General features: G+C 42.5%; 5 protein-coding genes across 5 annotated transcripts; 2 read left to right on the top strand and 3 right to left on the bottom strand.

Annotated features, from left to right (window-relative positions):
* The first annotated feature begins 1686 nt into the window (after window positions 1–1686).
* Window positions 1687–4822, top strand: LOC104451054 (NAC domain-containing protein 76). The gene is made up of 4 exons (XM_010065807.3): window positions 1687–1843; window positions 2754–2935; window positions 3629–3903; window positions 4076–4822. Exons 2-4 carry the CDS (start codon window positions 2767–2769, stop codon window positions 4673–4675), a joined length of 1044 nt encoding a protein of 347 aa, XP_010064109.2. The 5' UTR covers window positions 1687–1843; window positions 2754–2766; the 3' UTR covers window positions 4676–4822.
* Window positions 4823–7255: 2433 nt separating this feature from the next.
* LOC120294942 lies at window positions 7256–8026 on the bottom strand. The gene has a single exon (XM_039316060.1). The coding sequence runs from the start codon at window positions 7743–7745 to the stop codon at window positions 7476–7478; it is 270 nt and encodes an 89-aa protein (XP_039171994.1). The 5' UTR covers window positions 7746–8026; the 3' UTR covers window positions 7256–7475.
* A 123-nt stretch (window positions 8027–8149) lies between these two features.
* LOC104451052 (uncharacterized membrane protein YuiD) lies at window positions 8150–12320 on the bottom strand. The gene is made up of 5 exons (XM_010065805.3): window positions 11881–12320; window positions 11660–11794; window positions 11525–11562; window positions 11141–11207; window positions 8150–8656 (listed from the first exon to the last, which is right to left on the bottom strand). Exons 1-5 carry the CDS (start codon window positions 12016–12018, stop codon window positions 8342–8344), a joined length of 693 nt encoding a protein of 230 aa, XP_010064107.1. The 5' UTR covers window positions 12019–12320; the 3' UTR covers window positions 8150–8341.
* Window positions 12321–13269: 949 nt separating this feature from the next.
* On the bottom strand, window positions 13270–16483 carry LOC104451051 (serine/threonine-protein kinase RHS3). Its single transcript, XM_039316059.1, has 3 exons — window positions 15631–16483; window positions 14671–15513; window positions 13270–14276 (listed from the first exon to the last, which is right to left on the bottom strand). The coding sequence occupies exons 2-3, from the start codon at window positions 15480–15482 to the stop codon at window positions 13352–13354; spliced, it is 1737 nt and encodes a 578-aa protein (XP_039171993.1). The 5' UTR covers window positions 15483–15513; window positions 15631–16483; the 3' UTR covers window positions 13270–13351.
* A 1193-nt stretch (window positions 16484–17676) lies between these two features.
* LOC104451050 (UPF0678 fatty acid-binding protein-like protein At1g79260) lies at window positions 17677–18836 on the top strand. Its single transcript, XM_010065803.3, has 3 exons — window positions 17677–18065; window positions 18155–18223; window positions 18485–18836. Exons 1-3 carry the CDS (start codon window positions 17793–17795, stop codon window positions 18602–18604), a joined length of 462 nt encoding a protein of 153 aa, XP_010064105.1. The 5' UTR covers window positions 17677–17792; the 3' UTR covers window positions 18605–18836.
* The last annotated feature ends 1700 nt before the right edge of the window (window positions 18837–20536 follow it).

The following is a 20536-nucleotide window of genomic DNA, read 5'->3' as shown; positions in this document are numbered from 1 at the left end:
ATTCGAAGCTTGCAAGAGAAATGAGTGGAGATGGCCCTAGGATTCCCATTGATAACTCATTTGCTAAGACTATTAATGGCGTTATGCAGTGTTCGTGAAGGCAACGGCACACGGTCACGCAGGTTTAAAAGAGTTTGTGGCCTGGCGACGGTGTTGAAGTTGCGGGGCTTTGATTAATCAAATGGGGAAATGATGGGTAATGACCATAATAATGGCAAAAGGTTCAGCCCTTATTCTGGGGTGGTCTCCGTAATTGACCGGGAATTGGTGTAGAGAGAGAGAGAGAGAGAGGTAGCGTGGGAATCCCTTTGGTGGTAGTCTAGCGAAGAGATGAATGAATGAAGCCAATCCCAACAACAACCACAAAACTACACATAAATTAATCAAACCGAGACATTGGTTTGTGTAGTATGTGTTGGATCAGCACGTGTATATTCCACGGACTTTCAGGGGATTTGCTTTCTCACCCTTGTACCCCTCCTCACGTGCCCATCTCCCCTCAACCTTTTTGCTTTTTCTTTTGTGGAAAAAGGGCAAATCCGACATAAGTTAGCCATGAAAATGTCGAGGCGTGATGCATCCGGATCGACGTCCCTGCATCTCTACCGATTCAGTGCCAGGGGCATTTGCGTAAAAACGCCCTGTGACCCTCCCCATCTGCACAACTAGCTCCCTCTCTCCTCAATTTGCACTGAATTTGAGGTGCCATTTAAGCTTGACCTGGAATTGGTGATATACAATAATGGTACTCTTTTTCTTTTATTCATTCGACGACCAGCTGTTAATTAATGCTGGACATGCAGATTAGTCCCTTCTATTCTTCTTCCATTCCCTTCCGGACGGGATCCAAGGATCGAGTTTGTTCCCATGATCTTATAAACTATGTATATATACACATAAAACCTAGACCAGAGTCTCTCAGGTTCTTGAATATTGATCATTTGAAATATGAAACATCTTTATCTATTTCCTAATCAATAGACCTGCTTCAGTCTGCTCATGCTATTGGGACCCTCAAACTTTCGAAAAACTTTTATTCCAAGAAATAATGTTAAAAGGCGTGGTAATGTTTAGTGGGTCTTGTGATATTATATATTGCGATAAACAGAAAAGAAGAAATAAGGTGGCATTCTCCATGTTTATTAGAAGGGATAAACTATTTGTCGTCATTTCCAAAAGGTTTGACCGGAAAAAATGGAAAACTGAGACCAGTAGGGTTTTTCAACATGGCGGTTGGGACAAATTATGGGAGACCCTTATAAAAATGAACAGAAGATGGTTAGCTGTCCATAATGTGAACAAAAAGGAAGAGCTAAGATTATCAGACAAACTGTGGAGATGGTAAATGACAGTAGCGCAGAATTTCTTCATTGTAATGAGGCGATAGCCAGGACAAGGTTTCCCGTTCAGCGGACATCCATTGCCTCATTTTTGCTTTTTAGTCAATAGTAATACACACTCCCGTGACAAAATTGAGGCTGGTCAAGCCCATCTTTCCTCTCATCACCGTCTCTATTCAAGGTTATTGGATTATTTATTGAAAAAGTAGAGACTATCCTGATCATCTCTCCTTTTCTTTCAAATTCCCTTGCTTCCTTGTTTGAGAGTCCCTCTATAAAATTGTTTAATAATAACCCCTCTCTCTCTCTCCCTCTCTCTCTCTCTCTCTCTCTCGCTCTCTCGCTCGCTCGCTCTCTTTAGCCCCACCCTTAACATCTCTTCTTCATCAGCAGCTTCTCTCCCCTCATCTCTTCCGGATAAAAAGTTTGGCCCCTCTTCAAAAGTTCACTTCTTGTCATTGGGAAAAAAGAACGAAAACGAAACAGAATTATTGACATCAGAGGTCTGCTCTTTTTCTTCTCCTCTGACCTATTTTCTCTTTTAATTCTGTGATATGTTCCTTAATATCTGTTTAGTGCTGCTGAAAAGGTAGCCACGGCTACGTCCGACTGCGTACTTCCAGTTCCAGGGTTGATCAGTTCATCTTTCATTTTTTGTTTGTCTTCTTCATTTTCAGTGCATGCTTCGCAATGGTGAAGCTGATCAATTCACTCGTTTATTTATTTATTTTTATTTCTTTGGATCGGAGGTCATACAACAGAGATTGGATGCATCAGATGTTGTGTGCATGCTCATTTCAGCTAACTTTTAGAGCAGCATTCTCTCTTCTGCGTTCCATGATGAGCAGTGTAGATCACACGTAAAGCGCGTGCTTAGTTTCACTACTCGAGCTACTCCCACAATATATTTACCATAGTTGACTAGCTTCACAAAAATCCATCCTTTTCATCCGAGGGTTCCAAGACATCATCTATATTTCTCCTGAATTTTTTTCTTACCCTTCTGACCGGGTGTCACTTACGATGCAATGTTTTGACAGAAGTGTGTACGTCCATCTAGGGTTGTTGCGGTGGAGGACTTACTAAGTATCTTCTATCCTTGAAGATATGAATGAAAACCATCACTTGAATTTTGAAGGCAGTATTGTTTGCCAGACACACTAATATATTTCCTTGTTTTTGTTTGATTTTGTTCTTATCCACTCTTTTGAATTTTCTTAGGTCTTTCTGAAGCTTGCAGTCTGTTAAATGTTATACATGCTAGGGTTTGCTTCAGCGCATGAAATATATAATATGACTATGGAGAGCATTTGTTGTATGGAGCCAGCCCCCCTACCTTTTCTTAATTTGCTCGTAGAATCAGCTAATAAAACCTGCTTCATTTCTCTCTGTTCTTTGTTTTCCCCCCTTAAGGAAGTAAAAGAAGATGATGGCAAGCAATGGACAACCGTCAGTTCCACCCGGCTTCCGATTTCATCCCACAGATGAGGAGCTTCTCTATTACTATCTGAGGAAGAAGGTGTCTTATGAAGCCATCGATCTTGACGTTATTAGAGAGATTGATCTCAACAAGCTCGAACCTTGGGATCTTAAAGGTCATTATGCCCACTTGCTTCATACGTTCCTTCTATAATTCCATGTGCCCCGCACTTTTCATTCCATTCTTTAATATTTGCATAACTCAGTATCTATGAACCAAGGTAAGGAAAACTGACAGTATCTGCTAACACATCAACTTGAACCAAAGAGGGGCCATAGAGATTTTTCTTTCCGCAGATTACATAAATCTCACTTGGGAACATAATGAGATCCATCTTTTTAGTTTCCAGAAAAGAAAGAATGAACTGAACCTGCATTAGTCCATGTATAAAAAAGTTTCAGTTACATAACTCACCCAAAAAAAGAAAAAACAAATAACAAAAACAAAAATAAATCCCAGACTTTTTTACACATGAATTGGCTTGACTGCATGGAAGACCTGTATTGAATCAAAGTGATGTAGCAAAAGACGCGGTTACTTAAATTAGCGGTCACATTTAAGCACCCAACAGTTTTCTGCTTTATTCACTTTGTAAATCGATTTTGTATATAAGTCTCAGTATCTCTGGTATTATTCATAATTTAGTACGCACCAGATCCTATTAATTATGTGCTGGTGTGGCATTATATCTTCTTGCCTTTTGACAAAATATACATACGAATGGATGTGGTACAAGTCAAAACTTTAATTACTGACACCGACATTAGCAATGTATTTAATGAGGGCTTCCTGTTGTAAACTAATGCAGACAAGTGCAAGATTGGAACGGGTCCTCAAAATGAGTGGTACTTCTTCAGCCACAAGGACAAGAAATATCCAACCGGAACTCGAACAAATCGGGCAACGGCAGCTGGATTTTGGAAGGCAACAGGGAGGGACAAGGCCATCCACCTAAGCAACTCAAAGAGGATAGGGATGAGGAAGACCCTAGTCTTCTACATTGGACGAGCTCCTCATGGCCAGAAGACTGACTGGATCATGCATGAGTATCGGCTTGAAGAAGAATCTGCCCCAGACCTCCAGGTATATATCCATACATACAAGTTCGCTTGTATATGAGTCCCGCAGCTTGATAGTGGAGTTGGATTTATGTGTTGACATAACAAAAGGATATTAAATGGATGAGAACTGAGGAACTGCTGTGGCACGACTTGAAAAAGTAGCTAGTAAATGTTCAATATCGATCTCTTTGCAGGAGGATGGGTGGGTGGTATGCAGGGTGTTCAAGAAAAAGAACCATAGAGTTGGGTTCCAAGCAGAAATGGGTCAAGAACGTCAAGATCATCATCAGGAGTCACATGACCACATCAGTCAGTGCATGAAGTCAGGTGGTGGTGGGGGTTTCTGTATGACATCACAAATGGAGCCCAAGCAACATCGCCATCATCAGCATCATCATCACTTACAACTACAATCCCTCCTGTGCAACAATTACAACATGGAGTGCTCCATGCACCTCCCGCAGCTGTTGAGCCCAGAGGTCGCCTCCTCCTCCTTTGGTGATGTGCAGGAGATGCTGAGGCTCACCGCTGCTTCCACTTGCACCAGTTCCAGCGGCGGTGGAGGAGATTGGTCGTTCTTGGACAAACTTCTCGCAGCCACGTCTCACCAGCAGCAGCAGCAGCAGCAGCAGCAGTGCCTGCCCCTGCAGCAGGCTGATCCATGCCAGTCGCTGCCTAAAGCCTATCCATCCTCCCAAGTGCAAGTCGTGGCGGATGCCGGAGCTTCATCTCACCACAAGTTCCCTTTCCACTATTTGGGTTGTGATCCAGACATGTTCAAGTTCCCCAAATAGCTCGCTAGCTACCTAGGGTCCAACGATTTCATTTTGCTTGCCAAGATACACATGGCCAGGATCTTAAGACAGACTTGATGATCTGCTTGTCGACTACCTTCTATTTTTCTCGGGGGGTTAGTTAATTCCAAGTTGTAGAATTACCTCCTTCGAGCTGCCGGAGAGGACGAATTGCGGGCAAATTGTCCTTGGATAATGACTTTCTTGTGGTTTTGAGTTATCACCGCGTAGAAACTATAATGGCACGTTTCGTAGAAGAGAATCGCCGGGGATGGGACGCCCATTCCATCTCTAAAATTACCCATCCCTTCCGTCGTTATGTGGAGAAGAAAGGAATGCCCATTTGATACCCTCACTAAATGAATAGCCACGTGGAATGGGCCATTACAAGACTAGTCAAATTGAAAATTAGAATGAATTAATTATAATAAATTAGTTATGGAAAAACTATCGATGATTTATATCAAATAACTAATTTGCCATGCTCAAATCAGTTAGGGTTGAGCAACTCGAACGAAGGTCATTCTCGGTTTGGCCACACAAGAAAATATTAAATCGTGATGATGTTCACCTTTGTCTTGGATTTGTTGAAACGAATCTGAGCCACACATGCTCTCCATTACGAGTTTCAGCTCTTAATTTTAGTATTCCAAATTAGGGTTTGAGGAATTTGTGGAAATTGTCTGACTTGGGCTGAGTAGAGTTTATATTTAAGACAAAACATGTAGCCGACGTTATTCGGGGCTATTAGTGTTGATGGGCATGCGGGCAACCCACATCGGTTAAGGAAAATGATAAAGCATTACCATTTCGCATTTCTAACATTCCCAATTGGAATTGAGACTTAAATTATTGTTAATTTTGTTCTAAGTAGCACTTAAGTAATCTGTCGAAATTTTATAACATTAAAGTGAGCATTATATAAAAATCACGACTCGTCTCTTACTCGGAGAAAGACGATTCAAAAATTCCCAATCATGATCTTGTAGATCGGATCATCCATATAATATACAAAAAAGAAACTCCAGATATTTGATAATTCCACATATTTTGACCAATTCAATGTAAAAAATGGGATTGCTCCCTCGGTAAAATTGGGATAAAGTTGAGCCAAAAGATCCCATGACAGAAATATACAAACACCAGGTCTTTTGACCCTGCAGCTCCCGTTAAAAGCTCCTCCCCGTAACCAGGAGAACCGACATAGTCGCAAGATTTTGGTTGACCAAACTTGAAATTCGCCGAAACAAAACTCAGCAAAAATAGAATAAAAATCTCGATCACTTTCCTTTGGACAGTTCATCTGTTGACTAACATGCCCCGTGCATACACTGTCGGTGCTCCCATAGGCCCGTTTGCAGATGACTTCATCCCGTTATTGTTTGTTTCAGAGATAAGGTCTCCCATGGAGCATTGTTCAAAAGAAATCTGAAGCTAATCCAAAAGAAAAAAAAAAAAATGAACGCGGTACGTGTGGCAGCGGTTGTGTGAAGATCTGGTTGAAATACCAAGGGTCGAGAATTGAGTAACAGAACATTCCCGATTCTTTATTTGAGCTGAAAATGATTACTAAGATACGTACGAATCATAAAGGTTTCCGTCTCTTATATGTCGAATACAAGGAGAGACTATTCGAGGACTGTGGAAGTAAGTAAAGGAGAAGAGTTACGCGTCGTTGGCCGTCGTGTTCATTTCAAGTTGCTATGGGATGCTTATATTGAAGATTTAACTAAAGGGTTTTTCTTCTTCTTTTTTTGGATTTGATCGTCTGTGATTTAAGAGGTACTACTCCACGATAGGATATTGAATCTCGCAATGTGTCGAGATTGTCAGCAGACAGAAGATGTCGTTGGATGACAACTGGAGTTTCTAAACTAAAGACAGAGAGTTTTGGAAAGTTGGTATTATAAGTTCAGGGCTTGTGGTTTTGCATTCCAAGGAAAGGAGAAAAGATTTAAATGTAGAACCAGAGGAATAGTCTTGATTTGGCCCTTGTTTTTCCCTTAATTTGGTGGACCTCTATCACTCCAATGCATTTCAATGCATCAATCAGAAAAATAAATAACTTTATGTGTTCAGTACGTTAAAAAATTACTCCCATTTTTATATTTTTGAATTAGCATAACAATTGAAATAATCAATAATATTTTGAAATATCATCAAAAGTACAGAAGACTTACCGTTTTGTCTTTAAGTTTGACTCCCTTATTTTTTCCCTTTTCTTTTTCAAATTTTTCAGCATGGTTTGAGTAATTTAGGATTGAGGTTAAGCTTTTGTTTGGCAGGGGTGAAACATGGAATTGATGTTCATAGAGTAAGTAATTAAAGAAATGTGTCTTGATTAAAAAGATCTCCCAATTCAATATTTATCTTCCGATATACTTAATAATACGATCCGTGCCGCATGAGACAATGAGTTTAACATTTAATAAAGTCTTATTACCCCTTTAAGATTGTGCGAGAGGTGATAATGAATAAAGTCTTAGTACCTCTTTAAGATTGTGCGGATAATGATGGCGTTATTGTCGATTCAAAGCGATTACATTGAAATAAAGCACAAAATGATTAGCTAGGTGGCAGAAGAGCGGAAGAAAATCAAAAGGAGACGACATCAAATTGCCAACAATACACCAACCCCCTTTACTTCTCTCTTTTTGCATATATATATATATATATATATAGTTTCCTTCTTCGAATATATAGAAATGCATACAGCCCCAGTGGAGATATAAGAGAGAGAGAGAGAGAGAGGCTACAGGCTACAGCTACGAAGTTAAGAGAGTTCGCGTGATTCTCAACATCATCCGGTGCCAGTGACGCCTAAGTCGAGCTTCTGCTTGTCCTCCGCCTCCTCATCCTTGGTTTTACTGGCGGCAGCACCAGCACCAAAGACGGGGCCGCCGTACCCGGTGGCATCGGGGACCTTCTCCTGCAGCATGTCCACCTGAATGCCGCCCTGGTCCTGAGGCATGCGAATGTCCGTCCTCGTCCTGTTCTCCCCTCCCTCCACCGACTCGTACGTCGTCGCCGTCTTCGACTCCTTGGGCTCTGCCCCCTGCGCTCCTGACATCTTTTCCTTCTTACCCACAGATCGATCCTTCTTCCCTCAGCGGATCAGCACTGAAATAGGAAGGACCAGAGGAGCGGGGACACCCGAGGAGTCGTCCACGTGGAAGCCGAGGCGCCCTAAGCTTCCCCAATTGCAACCACGTGCCCCCCCATCCCGACAGCTCAGCACCTCATCCACCGCCACGTCACAAGCTCACGCTTTGAACGGGAAAAGGGATCGGTGATGGCAATCTGGGCTGGCTGGGCCCGCTACAGTGGGGCTCCTCCACTTTACTGGGCCCTGCCCCCCTGAGGAAGGGGCCTATGGAAGTTCGTTATTCTGTACACCGTCATGCTCGGCCATGGGGTTTGAGATGGGAATTTTGTTGCTGGGAAATGGAGAAGCAAAACAATACTCTGTTGCCATAAAGAAAAGGGTGATCCATTACTTATTTTCTTATCGTATTATTCCCGCAATTGTTTTGCAATCACTAAGAAGAATAACGAATTAAAGGAGTCGCCAAGGAAACACATGATCCTGGGACTCAAATCTCGTTTCCAGTCCAAACTTAAGGAGGAAGGACGAAAAAAATGCAGGCATAGTAGAAAAAACTAATACTACATCAAGGTATTTACAACCATGCTGACCACAAAGCCCAATACAGCACCGGCTAAAACTTCCACCTCCGTGTGCCCAACCGATTCTTTCAGCCTGGTTCCACCCTCTCCAACTATACCAGATATATTTTCCCCATCATCACCCATTCGTAATTGTAGTTTGCTCGGGAACTGGCTGCTTTGACCCGAATTGATGGGTAACGAAGATGGCTTTCCCACTGTGTCACTCTCCACGGATGGAGATTTCACCCGTGCTTTCTTGAGCAGAGCTCCATTCATCACCTTGGCATGTTTCCCCACTTCTCTCCTTACGCCCTGCACATACAACACGAGAAAACCCAGTGGAAGATTCCCCAATTTAGCCAACCAAACCACAGAATATTTGATCTACATTGCTACAACGTATGCAGCTGATTACAGATACCTACCATAAACAATCGTCACAAGAATTATCATCCCCAGCCTTTACAAGGAAACACAAGACTAATAATTACTGTACTCTTACAAGTGGGTCACCGGTCTAAAAAAACAGTGGTGCCTCCTTACTTCCTTGTCATAAATTTTCAAATGTCATGAACCCTAAAAGGGTTTAGACCACGAACAGGTTGACCTCTATGATATTAAGAAGTTCCGCAGTCCAAAACCATTAAGTCATGCAGCAAATACAAAAGCAACGAGACTACAATTGACAAGAGTTGGACAACTCCAGCTTTTTCCTGGGAATCCGAAGTCCTTCAATGTCTAAATCTAGGCATCCTGTGAGTCTGATCCTCTGATTCCTCTCTATAGTCTTATATCACTTCATGGCAACTCAATCCCAAGACAACCACGAGCGGGAACTAAAAATTATTTTTAGTAGACAAATCATGAACTTTGACTTCACTGTCACATTGAATCTGTGTCCATTGGCAGACAAGTATTCTCAAATTCACTGGCTTTGCTTTTAGACAGGACGTTGTTTCTGCAGCATTCTTTTGAGGGGCTTAGTCCAATAGACTAACATATAAAGCTATAATATATGCCTAGTTGCTATTCATTCCCATCCTTTTTAATAGCCACTGATGACAATTTTTATTTCTTGCCGATAAATGAGTTATGATATATGATGTCCATATTGCTGAACTAACAAATACAGGGCAGAGATAATTGCTAAATTATAGACAAGGCTAATGTGACGGAAGTAAAGAAATGCTTTTAGAAGATGTGGGGACAGAAATAGAACAGCACACAGCAATGGAGTTCCTATCTGCTTGTTGTCTGGATGTAGAGTGGCACAGTGAATTCTGCTGAGGTCTAGGGGAGAATCATTAAGAATAGCATCAAAATTCCAAGTGATATCTCATATAAAAAAAAAAAAAAAGGCTGCATGCCATAACAATTAAATTACTAAAATCTTCGTCAAGTGAAAATTTGATAAGTGCAATTCCGGGGCCACCCATTTTATTCCTCTTATTAGGTGTTGAAGAGGGGAATGCAGCTAGTAATTATAATAAGGGCTGCTGAATGAAAAACTGCGAGCTTCTTGATGGAGAATTGGGGCAATGGCATTTGAATTAGGATATTAGTCTTTCTAATTAAGATTTTCCTACTTTAACTTGGATTAGGACTAAGAAAAGTTCTCAATTATATGCATTTCAAATGGATAACTCATTGGTTGAGTCATTAAATTCCATTATTGAGCAACTTTTTGCTATTGAGTTACATGCTGCAATTTCTTTCTTGCAACCCTAAGTTTGGAAGCTTCTGTCTGATGAATAGAGATTTTTAATCTTTTCTTTGAAAATCCTTTGATTCCTTGGCTACATTTTTACAGCCTAAGTCTCAAGCTACTGCTCAGATATACTTGTTAGGCGTACAGTTCACAGGCATTGTTCCTAGCCAGGTACTTACAGACCTGAATAGCATCTGATCAGATCATCCTCTACCCCACCTCTCTGTCAGCTAGGATACCAAAGGAGGTGAGGAGGTGCTTAAGGCTTCTGATATGACAACCAATCAAGTGATCAATATTCAGCTATTGAGCTAATCAACTGTAGGGAAGTTTCATAGGAGCAATAGTCTTTTAAACAGGCGACGGAGTCAGCGCATGATTAGCATTCAGAGGCATTAAGCACATGATCAAGCAATGAATGTCTCAGATGGAAGATAGAACCACCAAATTGAGTTTTCTTTTTCTTTTTTGGTCAGAACCACCAAATTGAGTTAGAAAGGAGAAAAGGCTGGAGGAAGCCAAACCAGACCATGCAGTCCTTTTAAGGAGACCACTTAAGTAAAAAGATGAACAGAAATACACTCTAGTTTGTGCAAGAAGTGGGAGCAGAAAGAAGCTACAACTATACAGGGACAATTCCTCTCAACCTTTCAGCCGTCAGTGGATAAATCACATTAACAAAGGAAGGTGAGGTAACGATTTTATTTGTGTGCCAAATCTGAAGGTTGTCTACCTTAATAGAATACATGATGAAAATACATACAGGGTGGTAATTTTTCACAAAAGCATAATAAGCCACCTCGCAAGAAACAGTTAAAACTGGAACAGAGGACCAACATACAGTTTGCTACCAAATGCCACACATCCTTAATTCTTCTTATTATGAATCCTCAGAGAACTAACAAAAGGAGGTATTCTCTTCAAATGGAACAGTTATATGCGAGGTGTACAAAATAGGCCAGATTAAAGGAGTTAGTAGCCCGCTTTGAAACATCAATCTGGAAGGATAAGAAGAATTCAGAAGCACCAAGGCAAGAATGATATGAAAAAACAAAAACTAGATAAAGAAATAAAAAGAAGAAGATTACCTGGGAATCATACATGACAAGTGCAGCATACACAACCGAGAGTCCAAAGATTGAATCTGAGAACCCCCTGCCAAAAGGGAAGGTAGAAAAGAATGTGAACCTCACGAAAAAAAGCAGAAAACGCCCGAGAAGAAAAGACACGCGCTACACATTCCCTCGAGACCAGACATCAGCTAATCTTATCCGGACAGTCAATACCCAAACTAGGTGGAGAGCGAAGGGAGATGGGAAATTGCCGTCACGAGGCTCAAGTTAAGGTTTTTGTTATGGGGAAACACCAGGCGCCGCCTGAAATCAGGAAGGGCGACGCAGGGGGCTTTAGGGAAAACATTCAAACCATCAATCATATCCCGAGAATCTGAATGGAGAAAGCGGGGGGGTTACCTCTCGAAAGAAAGGGAGGTAGCGGTGGCCACAACTGCCTATGGAAGACAAATCAAAGAGACGGAATGAGGGGAGTCGACGCCACATATGATATACTACCAATTCACAAGGGAAAGGGAAAGGGAAAGGACTCACGGCGGAGTGGGAGGAAGGGAAACCACCGGAACGAAAGGCGACTCTGAAATCGAAATGCTTGGCATCTCCCTCCGGCGATGTGAAGGGCTTGGACAGCTGCCCGATGGCCGTCGATACACCAGCTGCGATGAGCACCTACCAAGTCGCAGTAAGCCTCGATCAGACTTATTAGCCAGAGAGAGAGAGAGAGAGAGAGAGAAGGGTGAGGGGTGAGGGCTGACTTTGTTGTGGGCGATTTCGGCGATATCTTGGAAGAATCCGACTTTGGAGCGGACGACCAAGTTGCGAGAAGGAGAAGGAGAGGGAGAGGCGCAGGGGCAGGCGTACCAGATGGTCGAGTTCCAGCACCTCCCCGCCATTTCGATTGTATTTGAAGTCAAACTTCTTTAACTCGATTGACTGATTCTCCTGCCTCGGGTGCCCCCTCTTCCTTATCCCGTCCCTGTCGCACGCTGTAGAAAGCCTTGCAGCTGATCCTATAATGAAATGCAGGTATGCTGGCATGTATTGCAATTCGACATTTGGCTTTTCTGTGTTGGAATATTTCACCTACCTCCGTGGATGGTATTGTGGTATTGGTGTGTATGTAGCATGTACATCCCCAGTAGCTGATCCTACATCAAAATGTAGGCACAATCTTGTGTACCTGGGAGCCGGCTGTCTAGGGTAGAACCGCACCTCTCTGAAGCTCTAGACGAACTTTATAAGAGATACAGGGTGCATCGAGGAGTCAATCTAGTTTAGTTGGCAATGCAGCGGACACATGCTCAACCCAATCTTTTAAAAGCACCTACATTGATCTTAAAGAAAAAAAAAGAAAACTTCTTTTTTATCTCCATCTTAGTAGTCCCTGACAACATGGATGGATAGCCGTGGCAAGTAGCGAAAGATGGGATAAAGAAGAGTAGGGAAAACACAAGGCATTTTTATCTCCTCTATTGACAAAAACACTCCCTGGCCGAAGATATTCAGGAGCTTGTATATGGCTTTTCTCAATACTCAATACCATCAACAAGAGCGTCAAATGATTGCCTACGCAAATCCAAGTGAGTAGAGGAAATTTATCATTTTGTAAGAATTAGTTGAGATGTTAACTCGGCCAGTTCCTAAATTAAACCTAAAACCAATGCGGAAACCAATCCTAACTGGTTAGGCTCTAGATTTCAAGGTGGGAGCTGGCTCACCATAAAATCCATCACCCCTACATTGTACAACCTTAGATTATTGGAGAGAAGAAGCCTTCAAAAAAGAAAGCTACATAAACTGAGCTCATAAAGCTGCCTTAATAATTCCTATAAAACTCTGCCCAAGACATCACTTCAGGTCGTTACTAGACGTCCTTTCCGGTAACCTGACCGGAAAATTTCCCAGTCAGTAGGACTGCTACGGCCACACACCGTTGTCCTTATGTCGGCAGTTCCCTGCTGTTGGGGGCAACTGAACTGAGGAATTCAAATCCCAAACAACACAAGTTAAACATATCACATGACCAGGGGAACATGGTGTCAAGCTTTCTCTAGCTGCAGAGCAAAGCGCACTGGTGACTCAGCCCAATTCCACCCTCGCACCTTCCTTCTAGTGCGAGAGAGAGAGAGAGAGAGGTGCCACGGTACTCAAACTGCAAAACCTTTAGTTCTATTCATGTATACATCAAACGTTGGCGATAAATTTATCCACCATTGTCCATGATTGTTAGAAGTATTCGAACTCTATGTAAGAAGAGTCACTAGGATTGTCGTCTTTCTGATAAAGAGTAGTATTGTTATCAGTGATCGTCTTCTTCTTGGCGTGTTCTACCTTTGGATCTTTAACAGCAAACTGGGAGAAGTCAACGGGATCAGGTACGTGGGGAGGGGGTGCACTCCTCACCAGGGCCCAATTCACTCCTTCGAAGAACGGGTGTTGCTTGATCTCAGTGGCACCTCTTTTGTAGGCAATGCGCTTGTGGGGCTCCTTGACTAGGAGGCCTCGTATCAAGTCCCGCGCCATGAAGCTCACCTGTGGGGTCTCTGGGAATCTCAAGGGTTGCCCCACCACGTTGAAGAGAGTGGCCCGGTTGCCCGAGCCCTTGAAAGGAGTGGTGCCATGCAGCAGCTCATACAAGAATATGCCGAACGTCCACCAATCTACCGCACTCCCATGTCCTTCTCCACGGACGATCTCCGGAGCCAGATACTCATGGGTCCCCACGAAGGACATGGACCTCACGTTGGTTGGCTCCGCCATCAGCTCGGGCAATTGGGACTGCGGCCCTCCTCCACCCATCATCACCCCGAAGTCCGATTTAGACTTGCGGTTCTTCTTCCCGGGCAATATCCGAGGCAGAAAGTTGGATGGCTGCATGCAACCGTGCACCGCAAACTCATCATCCAAAATGGCCCCAGACGAAAGACCGTTGCTGCTGCTGCTGCTGCTGCTGCCGCCGCCGCCACCTACATGTACCGATGAGGACTTCACTAGTGTTGGGCTGACCGAGCACCGTAGCGATAAGTCAAAGTCTGAAAGCATTATATGCCCTTCGTCTCTCACCAGCACGTTCTCTGGCTTCAGATCCCTGTATACAATACCTAGCATGTGCAGGTACTCCAGCGCCAACAGCACCTCCGACGCATAAAACCTGTTACAATTAACCAGTTAATCGATTGACACACATTACTAACTTTAGAAGTATGCTGGGGTCCATTGATCACCCTTCAGATTTCCATCTTCCTAAAAATATGTCTAGATATCCTAGAATTTAGGTACAGCAGATTTTCTGAGCCACAAAACCTTAATCTATCTATTTGGTTTATCACAGTTTAGAGAAAAGATGGATCGTTATCCTGAAATTAGGATGTTTCTTATGAGTAATTCGTTAGGTGCTCGCTCATGGAGATCTGATAAATTGATGATCTATCACAGAATGGTAAGCACTGCTTGTTGAATTAAAGATAAGATTTTGGAGAAAGGAAGCAGCATTTAGTCACAAAGCTGGTTAATTAACTTGAATGAAGGAAAGAAATGTACCGAACCTCGCAGCTTCTTCCGTGAAACGCTTGTTTTGTTGCTTTTGACGGAGGGAATGCAGATTTCCTCCGCTGCAGAACTCCATGACCAAGCAATAGAACTTTTCGGTCTCGAAGTAAGAATAAAGAGTGGGCAGGAATGGGTGGTCGAGGAGCCCGAGTATCTCCCTTTCGGTCTGAGCTCGCTGGAGTTTGTTTCTGCTGGCAAGGGATGACTTGTCCATCACTTTCATTGCAAAGTGAGTGTTGGATCCTCGGAGCTCCACGAGATACACGCTTCCTATGTCCCCATATCCTATGCGTTTCAGGAGCCGAAAGTTGCTCATACCAAGTTTAGGACCTCCCTTGGGCACCATATTGATGGCCTCCCATCGAACATCCCCACCTGTGTGGGGCCTCAGCATCACACCCGAGCTCTCCAAGCTGTTAGAACGGCTCGATCCCTGCTGGCTATTGCAGTTCTTTGTATTTGGTTGCGGTTGCAGCGTCATCAGTGTGAGTGGTCTACTTGTCAATGTCGCTGCAGATGAAGCTGTTGGAATTTCATTGTGGTCATGATTATTGGCATGCATTCTTGTTAGGCCTGGAATCTGCTGCCGGCAAATGGGGAGTCCATCAACGGTTGCATTGTTCTTGTTATCCCGTTCAACTTTTCTCAATCCAACTTCACAATCTTTGGGAAATGGATCAGACTTTGCAGGTTTAGCAGGCGAATCAGCTGTAGACTTGGAGACATCTTTGGCTGTTTGATCTGGCTTTTTGGGGTCGCCGGGCATGCCGTACCATCCGTTTGTATCATTCTTGGGGATTGAGTCCATAACTTCAGGTTTGCTTGGCTTATGTGCGCTCCTTATCAATCATATAGGATGCACATTCATCTTTAGAGATACAATCGCTACAATTCATATTAAATTGGAACAAAGTGGATCGAAATCAGATTGGGAGATGAGATCAGGCATGCCTCACCTTTTCACGATTCATGCACCAACGGGAATCTGGCGATCGAAACTCTATCCATCACAACATTTCTGCACTAAAAGGAGGGAAAACAGAGCCTGTGAACTCGTGCTGAAATGATGTCGAATTCACTTGAGGAGGGCAGGTTTTATTTGGACAAAATCACATTTTTCGTCTTTGAAAAAAGAAAAGGAAGCTTCTGATCGTTATTCCAGGAATGCTTGGAATTGCAAACTATGACTCGCATTTGCCATGGTATCAAATCAAAATTTATTGGATGCATCTCTGTCTCAAATAAAGGAGAGACCAACATCTACAGCGGTCTCCATCAACGGGGAGGATTGGGTGGCAGGCACGTCTATTGACGCAGGGTGGGGACATGGGAGTCGGGCAAAACTTGTTCAATTAAGATAATCCGTGAATGCTGATATAGGCCTGCCGCATATAAAATACTTAAGCACGTGGATCAGGTTCCAAAACAAGCGTATGATGCACGGAGCAATAACATAACCAATGAAGGAAGCGCATGGGAAACACTGACCAATGAATAGAAAGGCCATCCGAGGAACGCACTGGCTCCAGCATCTCTATGTTTCTCAATCTCGACAGACACGAACACGCTGACCCGAGTAACATGATGATTATGGGGGCGCAAACTGAGGGTCAAATTTTTTGGAGGGATGGATTATTGGAAGAGAGAGATGTTGGTTTGTAACCGAAAGGACAATGTCAGGTGCATGTTTATCGTCCATGAGCTGTTTCTAATGCTAGTTCTCTGAATGGTACATCGAGGAGGATCATCCTGCGCTTTTCAATGATCAAGGACAACACCAGGCATTGTTGGAAGAGGAGGGGGGGAGAGAGAGCTATAATTTGACAAATCAGAAGAATAAATGGCAGAGAGAGAGAGAGAGAGAGAGAGAGAGAGAGAGAGATGCCAAAGAGTAAAGGAAGTTGTCACGACGTTGTTCAAGGAAATGGTCAAAGGGGTCTTCCGGGCATAAATAAACACAGGGACACTTGGCCGTTTGATCCTCTGTCTCTCTCTCTCTCTCTCTCTCAGATCGATTGGTGGGTTATGCCTGGAAGACCCCTTTGCACGCACACACCATCAACAGTAGCCTCAGCTCATCACCATTTATGGCAATCTCTTTATCATTTCGAATGCTTTTTATAAGTAATATCCACATAACAGTGTCATGATTATTATTAATCGATGAACAATGAACACTCTGCTTGATTTGTACACCATAAATCATGTAAATGTATAATACGCGACGAGATATTATAAATATATTTAATAATTAAACAGGAGTCAATATCCATAAATTGCCTAGTTATTTATGTTTTATACAAATACTTTCATTCATTAAATATTTTTAAACTACAACGAACGATATTATCTCACATCTATATGAAAGGAGTACATTAAATTAGTAAAAAAGAATTATCACCGTATTACTTAATCATAAACAACTTTGTAGAAATTTTAATCTCTATCCCTCTTTTGCTTGAAAATTTTACTCTCTTTTTTTTTTTTTTTTTAATTTCACTCAATTAGTACTTTAGAAAAGAGAAGATCAAAGAGTTCCATCAAATTTTTAAAAAAAAAAAATAAGAACCCTTCTTTCAACTATATTGACAGACCAATTGAAACTAGCACAAATCTAATATGGAGAAGCTCGAGCAATGTGTTTATGCTGAGAAATGTCTTATCAAAATTCTGCTATCATCTTGATCTCAGGGTTTTTAGTTACATATATCAGTGGATAAAAGTTTTTTTAATATCATACTTGAATCAACTATGTCATATTTAATTAATCGAAATTGAAATATGAGGGATTGGTTAGAGGAGTTATGCAAGTTAAAAGGGATTGATAAGGGAAATGAAAAGGTTGAAGGGTTTGATGCACTAATTCAGGGATCAAAATAACGGAATAAACGGTCAATAGCGAAGAGCAAATGTTAAACTCGAGCTGAGGAAATAACAGATTTTTAAAAGAGGGAATATCTCCTCGGTGGACCCCGGCAGTCATTGGGCCCGAAAGGGAGCCCGATGGTCCTAGGGATCGGATGAAGACGACGGAATTCCAGAGGAGAGGGACGACCGAGAGCAGCGAGCCAAGGACGGCGGAGAAAACCAGACGGCAACACGAGGAGGAGGAGGAAGAATGCAGGGAGCGGTGGAAGGGATTGGGTACCTGGTGGGGACGTGGAGAGGGGAAGGGCGAGGCCTGTATCCCACCATCGACTCCTTCGCCTACACGGAGGAGCTCACCTTCTGTCATCCCGACCCTCGCAAGCCCGTCCTCGCCTACTCCCAGCGGACCTGGAACCCCCTCACCTCCCTCCCCATGCATTCCGAGTCCGGCTTCTGGCGCCCCAAGCTCGACGGCTCTCTCGAGGTCGTCCTTGCTCAGAGCACCGGCCTCGTTGAAGTCCAGGTCCTCCTTCCCTCCCGCGCCCATCTTTTTTCTGCTTCTTCCTCGGTCCCTATTTTTCTTCGCCCTTTTTATTCTTCTCGTCATTGCAGAAGGGGACCTTCGACGCGGACCACAAAGTCATCTGCCTTAAGAGTGATCTCGTGGGCAACGCCTCCAAGGTTCGACTTAGATTCTCCTTTCCTTATATAATCCTAGTATTGCAACTCTTCCTTTTCCTGCTTGGTTTGTTTGGACCGAATACAAGGTAGATTTCCTCTCTGAAGAATGAAAGGCTACCGAAATGTTGTCTTTTGGCTAATAGACTAGTAAGCATCGATGATCTTTAACTACTGAACTGCTGCTGCCGCCGCCCCCCATTGCTGGGAACAACTTAATTTTTTTTTTTTCACAACTACCGACCTCTTTCTTCTTGTTGGCAGGTGAAAGACATCACTCGAGTGTTCAAGCTGGTCAATGGGGAATTGTCTTATGTTGTTGAAATGGCCACTGCCATGACTGGTCTTCAGCCCCACCTTAAGGCTGTGCTCAGAAAAGTTTGAAACCACCATCTTCTGATTGTGTGGGCGAATTCGCAACTGACATGCCATTGGAATGCATGAACAAAAATCAGAATACTCAGGAATAGAATAAGAGGTCAGTCTTGTGTCGAATTTGTTAAGACTTACTGATGTATTGTGCTGTATGCCCATGGACAAGGAATTTGAATTGAGGGTTTATTTTTAAGCCCTCTATGCTTTACTTAATTTTTCACCCCTTTCACTTATTGACATATATCTCTTTATTGTTTATGATCGTGACTGTCTTGTGCTGCATTCAATCATCTCTGTAATCCATTGAGAATGAGACCTTTTCAGGTGACGAGAAAAAAAAACTTAATTCACGTGGATACTGCTTGGTTCAGGATTAGGCCTGTCCCTCTCTTTTGTATTGATACTATCAGGTGAAGCAATAGGAATTGTTGGGGCTAGGAATTAATAGAAAATACAATCTGGGCAGACTGAATTTAACCACATAGCTATATCCTGCTCAATTAAATCTATCAAGGAGACAAAGAAGTTGCTAGCTCAAGCACCGGATTTCTTTTAGCTCCATCCTAACCAAAGCATGTTACCTTTCTAGCCAGTTAAGAGGGGTTGTAACAGGTAAATCTATCAAGGAGACAAAGAAGTTGCTCTCTCGAGCATCAGATTATTTTTGAGTTAATCCTAAACAAAGCATGTTACCTTTCTAGCCACTTAAGAGGGGTTGTAACGAGTAAAATGAGCACACCTTTCCTCGACTCCCCTCACTTCTAAAGATTAAAAAGGAAGGACAACAAAAGGAACTTTCTAATAGTTATAATTTTACCGTTCAAAGCTCATTTCAGGGCACATCTTTCTGACTATCTACCTTGGGGAATCCGAACTATAATGATTGAGTGCTGAATTGTTCCATTCCATTGAATAAGCTATAATCTTTCTTCTCTCACTCTCCGAATTGGAAATGGGTCCCCTAGCAAATGAAATAGAAATATTGAAGAACTGTTACTCTTTATTTTCTCCTTCCTTGCTCCTTCACCAGCACTTGTGTTTTGGGATATTTGTGTTTGTAAACAATTTCGTCCCTCAACCCAAGAAAGAGTTGAATGAGATGAAGAACAATATACAGAGGTGATAAATATTATAAGATACTGATACAGGTGGAAGTTGATGGGAGCTGATATAGCCGTGCCTCGATAGTTGCAATTGGAGGTGAATCTGAGAAAATGTATACTTGAGAGCATATGCATTTCAGAAATGATACGCTAGTTTCGTGGAGGATAGCTGGTAGAATGCTGTTCAGTGGATTGCTAGATTGTTAATATCAGGTGATGTTGTGGATGGTTCAACCACCGAAAGGGGAAATAGGTGCGGCTTAACTTTGTACTTCCAGTTCCTCGGATTTGTTATTGGGATTTTCTTTTGTGGTAACTGTTGTTTGGGATTAGCTAGTTGACAGAACATCCAGATACAATTATCTAAAGGCATGTGTTCTGAGTAATTGTTTTTACCTGAAGAGTGATATTTCCTCATCTGTTCATTAGCTGGGTTGGGGATAATGTCATACCTTGATTGTGCTCTAAGTGACCACTGCTTCAAGGAAATATCTGATATCATTGTTAATAAGGAAATTATACAAGACACGGCCAGTGAAACGTTTGTTTTACGCGCTTGGTTATACAGTCTATCTTCAGAGTAGGACATGTATCTGCTCCAGTGGTTACTTGACATGAAAAGGGACGAGTCTATGATGTTCCACCGGCTGTATATTCAACGAGTTTCTTACAAAACTAGTGACACATGTGAATTAACTCACTTGAGATATTATCTATTTTTACCCGTTTTACATCGAGCCTTACTCTTTTGTTCTTTGGTGTACAAGTAAATAATTTCCTAAGAGATCACTTATTTGGTAGATTACCGTTTCAATGCTAATGTTATCAGTATGTTGAA

This window comes from Eucalyptus grandis, chromosome 6 (assembly GCF_016545825.1).
Source record: "Eucalyptus grandis isolate ANBG69807.140 chromosome 6, ASM1654582v1, whole genome shotgun sequence".
Classification (NCBI taxonomy): domain Eukaryota; kingdom Viridiplantae; phylum Streptophyta; class Magnoliopsida; order Myrtales; family Myrtaceae; genus Eucalyptus; species Eucalyptus grandis.
This window is presented reverse-complemented; position numbering and strand designations above follow the sequence as displayed.

What these genes read in the sequence shown, in the direction of transcription:
- LOC104451052 (XM_010065805.3), bottom strand. Translation starts at nt 12,018, where the DNA reads ATGGCGGGGAGGTGCTGGAACTCGACCATCTGGTACGCCTGCCCCTGC. An exon ending in CCGAAATCGCCCACAACAAA is followed by an intron (nt 11,795 to 11,880) that starts GTCAGCCCTCAC and finishes GCGACTTGGTAG; the next exon opens with GTGCTCATCGCAGCTGGTGT. An exon ending in TTGTCATGTATGATTCCCAG is followed by an intron (nt 8,657 to 11,140) that starts GTAATCTTCTTC and finishes TTGTATGTGCAG; the next exon opens with GGCGTAAGGAGAGAAGTGGG.
- LOC104451051 (XM_039316059.1), bottom strand. Translation starts at nt 15,482, where the DNA reads ATGGACTCAATCCCCAAGAATGATACAAACGGATGGTACGGCATGCCC. An exon ending in TTCACGGAAGAAGCTGCGAG is followed by an intron (nt 14,277 to 14,670) that starts GTTCGGTACATT and finishes TAATTGTAACAG; the next exon opens with GTTTTATGCGTCGGAGGTGC.
- LOC104451054 (XM_010065807.3), top strand. Translation starts at nt 2,767, where the DNA reads ATGATGGCAAGCAATGGACAACCGTCAGTTCCACCCGGCTTCCGATTT. An exon ending in CGAACCTTGGGATCTTAAAG is followed by an intron (nt 2,936 to 3,628) that starts GTCATTATGCCC and finishes AAACTAATGCAG; the next exon opens with ACAAGTGCAAGATTGGAACG. An exon ending in AATCTGCCCCAGACCTCCAG is followed by an intron (nt 3,904 to 4,075) that starts GTATATATCCAT and finishes ATCTCTTTGCAG; the next exon opens with GAGGATGGGTGGGTGGTATG.
- LOC104451050 (XM_010065803.3), top strand. Translation starts at nt 17,793, where the DNA reads ATGCAGGGAGCGGTGGAAGGGATTGGGTACCTGGTGGGGACGTGGAGA. An exon ending in CCGGCCTCGTTGAAGTCCAG is followed by an intron (nt 18,066 to 18,154) that starts GTCCTCCTTCCC and finishes TCGTCATTGCAG; the next exon opens with AAGGGGACCTTCGACGCGGA. An exon ending in TCGTGGGCAACGCCTCCAAG is followed by an intron (nt 18,224 to 18,484) that starts GTTCGACTTAGA and finishes TCTTGTTGGCAG; the next exon opens with GTGAAAGACATCACTCGAGT.
- LOC120294942 (XM_039316060.1), bottom strand. Translation starts at nt 7,745, where the DNA reads ATGTCAGGAGCGCAGGGGGCAGAGCCCAAGGAGTCGAAGACGGCGACG.